This window comes from Cajanus cajan, chromosome 6 (assembly GCF_000230855.2).
Source record: "Cajanus cajan strain Asha chromosome 6, NIPB_CcT2T_4, whole genome shotgun sequence".
In the NCBI taxonomy this organism is placed as follows: domain Eukaryota; kingdom Viridiplantae; phylum Streptophyta; class Magnoliopsida; order Fabales; family Fabaceae; genus Cajanus; species Cajanus cajan.
Window position 1 is genome coordinate 50,190,933 of NC_138522.1, and position 5,530 is coordinate 50,196,462.

At 35.2% G+C, this 5,530-nt stretch overlaps 1 protein-coding gene across 1 annotated transcript; it reads right to left on the bottom strand.

The window, feature by feature from the left end:
- Positions 1 to 1,972: 1,972 nt before the first annotated feature.
- On the bottom strand, positions 1,973 to 3,958 carry LOC109817093 (CBL-interacting serine/threonine-protein kinase 5-like). The gene has a single exon (XM_020382286.3). It carries the CDS (start codon positions 3,526 to 3,528, stop codon positions 2,197 to 2,199), a length of 1,332 nt encoding a protein of 443 aa, XP_020237875.1. The 5' UTR covers positions 3,529 to 3,958; the 3' UTR covers positions 1,973 to 2,196.
- Between the last annotated feature and the right edge of the window lie 1,572 nt (positions 3,959 to 5,530).

The window sequence follows — 5,530 nt, forward strand, 5'->3', positions numbered from 1 at the left end:
AATGAATGAATACTAAAATTAAAACACTTGTTTGTATAATAGAGAGTTGGAGACCAATGGAGGGAAGCCACTGAACGCGTTACGCATCCGACATTAGAGATAAAACAAAAGCTAAATAAGAAAAGAGAAACAAATAGTGACGCACACTCACACTGCACTAAAACCACTACTGATAGTAGATTTCCATTAGCTTTTTTTTTTTTTTTTAATTATAATTTGACAAAAATATCTACTAATTTTGTCAAAAAATCATTCTCTACTCAATAATTTATGAATAAGCGCATTTGATATAATAAAAAAATAATAATAATTAATAAAATTTATTTTATCCATCAAAATTATAATAAAATTTGAACTTAAAATTTTATATGTATTATGATCTGTTTATTACTAGAGCAATGGTAGTGATTATAGTTGATGAGTTCCTTACTCAACTCAACAAATTGATGACGTTAAAAAACAAAAGGTCCTATCCCTTTAATAAAGGCGTCAATGGTGTACATGATACTCTAAGATAAGGTAACAGTTAGGTGTTGTTCCACTGCTATTTGCTGCTGAAAATTAAAAGCACACATAGATAGAGTTTGTTCCGTGTGGTATACACTATACACTATATAGACTACACACCCCTTTTTGTCTTCCTTTCACTATACATATTTCGTGTATCAACTTCTCCTAATTAGTATTAGACAATGTTTAGTACATATGAAGCAACCACTTTCGTTGACTATACTTTAAAATTATAATAAATAATTTATTTTATAATATGTAAAATTTCTTTTGACTATTTATACTTTTTTAAGTATTAAAATTTAATTTAAAAGAAAAAAGATAAATTTACAAATAAAGTGTTAAAAATTACTGAAAAATGCTCTGTTTAAAAAAATAAAAAATCATTTTCGTTGAGAAAAAGACTCGAAAAAGCGCTTTCATGCAAATAAATATTGTAGTTTTTTAATTTATATGTAGTGGGGATAGCTATATCACTGTCAACAAGAAATTAAATAAACATATAAATGTGTAGTGACTTATTCAAAGACTTTCCCATTCCTTTTGTCGGATTCGTTTCACAAGTAAATTTTTATGGGTGTTTAAACAACCTAATCAATTATGCAATCACCAACAAAAGAAAGCACATTATTAGCAACTGGGAAAATAATCGTAAATAATAAGATGGAAGTATTTTAAAATTCAAATAATTATGGCAAACAAAGTGATAATAATAATTATTGAATGAAATAATTGGGGTTGGTTGGCAGACTCACCTTCACCCCCGGTCAAGGAAAAACAATCCTCAAAGAGACCCGAGAGGTTTAGATACACAAATTAGTTTGAAATTTAAAGCACTCCTTGGGGGACAACAAATTTCAATAAATCATAAAAGACTAACATTTTTTTTATAAGGGTAACTGTTTTAAACAATTTTCTCTTAATTTCTTGGTGATGATCTCTCTCCATTCATCAAGAATTTTCCATTACTTTGCCTGCTTTCGGTCTTGTGGACCACTGCTTCATACACATTTGTCACCACTTTATTTTGTTTTTGTGTTGGATGCTTCGAGCTAGTTTTTTTTTTTCTTTTTTTTTCTGTCTTGTCATTTGTAATGCGCTATACCTTGCTCTTTTTACGTTTCCCATTCTCAATAGTCAATACTTTATAGCCTACTCTTTCCCTCTATCATTTCTTGCAATTTAAATTCAAATTATTCATCTTTTATGCATCGCAAATTTGTCATTATCTTGTAAACATTCATTAATCTTAATCCAAGATATCTCTGTCTTGTGCTTTCACCTGCAATTTGAAATCAACATGTTGGTGAAAGACGATGAGACACAGGGTAACACATCACATGATAGCATACACGGTTGTGCACTATCAAATCATATACTTGACTACTAACTACAGCTAAAATTTATAAATGACAATCATATAAAATCGGAGGATAACATTTTAAAATTATGAGAAATTGAATTTAAGAAAGTAATTGAAGCTTGATTCGGAATGCAAACAGGAGAATAATTACAATTTATGTACAAGCAAAAGAAAACCCTATCTTTTGTGAAAATTAAGCAGGGAATAAAGAGGAAAGCGACAAACCCAAAATCGTTAGTAGAACTTTACCGTTTCTTTTTTTCTATTCTAGAACTCTCCGTCCGTCACACTAATTATTAATTAATAGTATTCATTTAATTAAATTACACGGTGACAACGGGCGTTGGGTCACCGTGACAGACGGGGACATTAGCAGTACACGTGGCATCCCCTTGCCACGTCCAAACAATGTCCTTGAGCGCGGGCCTCACGTCCTCCTCGCAAAACTTGGCGTACTCCAAGGTGTCGCCGGCGGACTTCGAGAACTCCACCACGGCGACCTCCGGCGCCACCTCGAACACCTCCGCCGTGACGGCCAGCCTCCCCTTCCGCCCCTCCGCCGTCCCCTGCAGCATGATCTTGAAGTCCTTCACCTCCGCCACCCTGAAGCTCAGCCCCCGCGCCGCCGTCACGATCTTGGCCACGATGGCCGCCGCGGAGCACTTGGAGGTGAAGACCGCGGCCGTCTTCTTCTTGCTCTCGAACAGCCCCGAGAGGTCGAAGCCGGAAGACATGGAGGAAATGAACTCGAAGGCGTTGAAGAATTTGGGACTCTTGGAACCCTCCTCGGCAACCGCGTCATGCTTCTTCTCCGTCTGACACGTGTCCAGCGCGGATAACGAGGAGAAGCCCTTGCGAAACCACGGCACGCGGGTTATCGCGGAAATCGTGGTTCTCTTGGACGGATCCGCCACCAGAATCTTCGAGATCAATCTCTTGGAATCCGGCGAGAACCACGGTGGAAACTCGAATTCCGCGCGTAGGACTTTGTTGTACATGGTCATCAGATTCTCGTGCTGGAAAGGGAGAAACCCAGCCAGGAGAACATACAAAACGACGCCGCATGACCAAATATCGGCTTTCGACCCGTCGTACCCTTTTTTTCTCAGCACTTCGGGTGCCACGTAGGCAGGGGTGCCGCACTGGGTGTGGAGAAGTCCATCGTAGCGAAGCTGCTCCGGCAGCGCCGAGAGTCCGAAGTCCGAGATTTTGAGATTCTCGTTGTCGTCCAGGAGAAGGTTCTCGGGTTTCAGGTCGCGGTGGGATACCCCTCTGCTGTGGCAGTAATCAACGGCGCTGATTAATTGTTGAAAATATTTACGGGCCTGATCTTCTTTCAGTTTCCCTTTCGAGATTTTGGCGAATAGTTCCCCGCCTCGCACGTACTCCATCACAAAGAAAATTTTCGTCTTTGTTGCCATCACTTCTTTTAGTTCCACCACGTTTGGGTGACGCACCAAACGCATCACCGCGATTTCGCGTTTGATCTGCTCCATCATTCCCTCCTTCCGCACCTGCTCCTTGTTGATCACTTTAATCGCCACGCTCTCCCCCGTGCTTATTTGCTTCCCGTAATACACCTTGGCAAACGTCCCCTTACCCAGAAGCCTCCCCATCTCGTACTTTCCGAACACCGTGTGACAACACTCTTCCATTGATTAATGTTAACTGACAGTGACAGGGTGTTTTTTCTTCCTTTTTTTTTCAGTTTTGGAAACGCATTTTGGTTTAGAGAAATTGGGTGTTTGAAATAAATGTTAGGTTGAGAGAGGCACTTATAAGAGTGTGGTGTGGGGAAGGAAAAAAAGACGCTAGATGGAGGTAAACCATTGGGGAAGGACTAAGGAGGTAATGGTTTTTACTTTTCGTGGGGCTTACCCATAGATTCGTATAGATTGATAATATATGCTTCTCCTAACGCACCTCACAATGGGCCACGTTGCATTATTGAGGTTAAGGCGCTATTTCCTGTTTCGTCCAAAATGGGAAAAAGTTATTGCTTTTAACACTTTTAAGCAATTTTATGCCAAACAATTCCTTTCGGCTCCACTAAACTTTTAAATCATCATCGTATTGTTTCGTCTTCTTTTTCCAACTTTTATTTACAAAAATATATTCAACTGTTGGTTCCCAAATTTATATGTTCAATGGCAGTGGTTAGCGTTAGTTAAATCACGAATTTAACGCCGTAACAAAAGTCAAAACTGTCAAGAGATTCTTCAAATTTAGAAAAAATGGGTTGTGTTTTCTATTATTACATTACCATCAATTATTATATCCTAAAATAGTTAAAAGAATACCTATTTAGTTATTTACCAATAAAAATAAGAAAAAAATACAAAAAAAAAGAAACTTCATTTTTATAATGTTATATCAATAGACGATTCTATGGGCGTCTGCAGATTTTCCATGGTAAAATTTGTTGAGACAATTATTGTGAATCTCATAAAAGTTTGGAGCAACTGTCGTGGTTCACATAAAACAACTTGAGGCGGAAATATGTATTTCTTTTTGTACTAATATAATTTTGTGAAATTTTGCTCCAATTTTTTTTATTTAATATTAAATTAGATATATTTTTAGTGTGTGTGTGCTGGGGGTGTTGACTCTTCTCGTCCAACAAGTAGTCTTATGGAAGGATTGATTTTAATCGTTTTAACTTTTAATGTAGCCACCATGTTTGACGCCTCAAAACCTGTAAAAGGAAAATTAGTAAGTCAAAATCAAAATAGTTAGAACATAACTTACATAGTACTAGGAAAAAGAAACGTATTCGTACTTCTTTACAAGAAAATAGTTGTAAAAAAATATTAAAATTTAAATTACATTATTATATAAATCAGTAAGTGGGTGGTTTTTTTTTTTATTAAGGAGAATGAATAGTTCTAAAAAAGTGATTTATTTAGGGATAAAAGTGTTTGATTAAAAATGAAAAAAAAAAGGCAGTTGCTGAATTGTATCCTTTTTATAGTATGTATACATAAATCTCTGAGTAATTACTACTCATGTACAACAAAAAATAAATAATATTATTTTTATGTTTATCTTTTTTCATTATTTCATTTATATAATTTGATGGTTATTTTTTAAAGGTTCTTCGATAATTTTTAGAGATGTTAAATGGGTTAAAATGTATCAATCTAATTTAGCTTACACGAGTCAAATATTATTTTAGATTATGTTAATATAACTTACATTTTTTTAGACAACTATTTTTTTGTCCAACCTAGCCCATGTCAAGTCATGAGCAAAATTGATCTAATTAAAAAAATTAAATTAATTTTTTAAATAAAAACTCTAATGTGATTAATTGCTATTATATACTAGTTACATGTGAGAAGTCATCCATTTACAATCATATAGTATTGAGTAGTTATAATTGTCCATGCATCAAAAGTCAACACATATTCTACTAATAATAGTAGCTAACATATTCTTTAATTTTTTTTGTTCAATTAAAAACACTTTATTGCAATTAACTATTGAAGTGTTTCTACAATTTAATTCAAAATTAGGATTTAACACTTTCTTCACTATCCAAACCCTTCAAATTCAAAATATCATATTTGATCATACACCCAACAAATGCATTCTTTTAAGCCTTATGATCAAATTTTCACTACTTCAATAAACTAGGTTTGTTATCCAACGTAACCC

Excerpts from the sequence above, each read along its gene's own strand:
- LOC109817093 (XM_020382286.3), bottom strand. The coding sequence starts at position 3,528 with ATGGAAGAGTGTTGTCACACGGTGTTCGGAAAGTACGAGATGGGGAGG.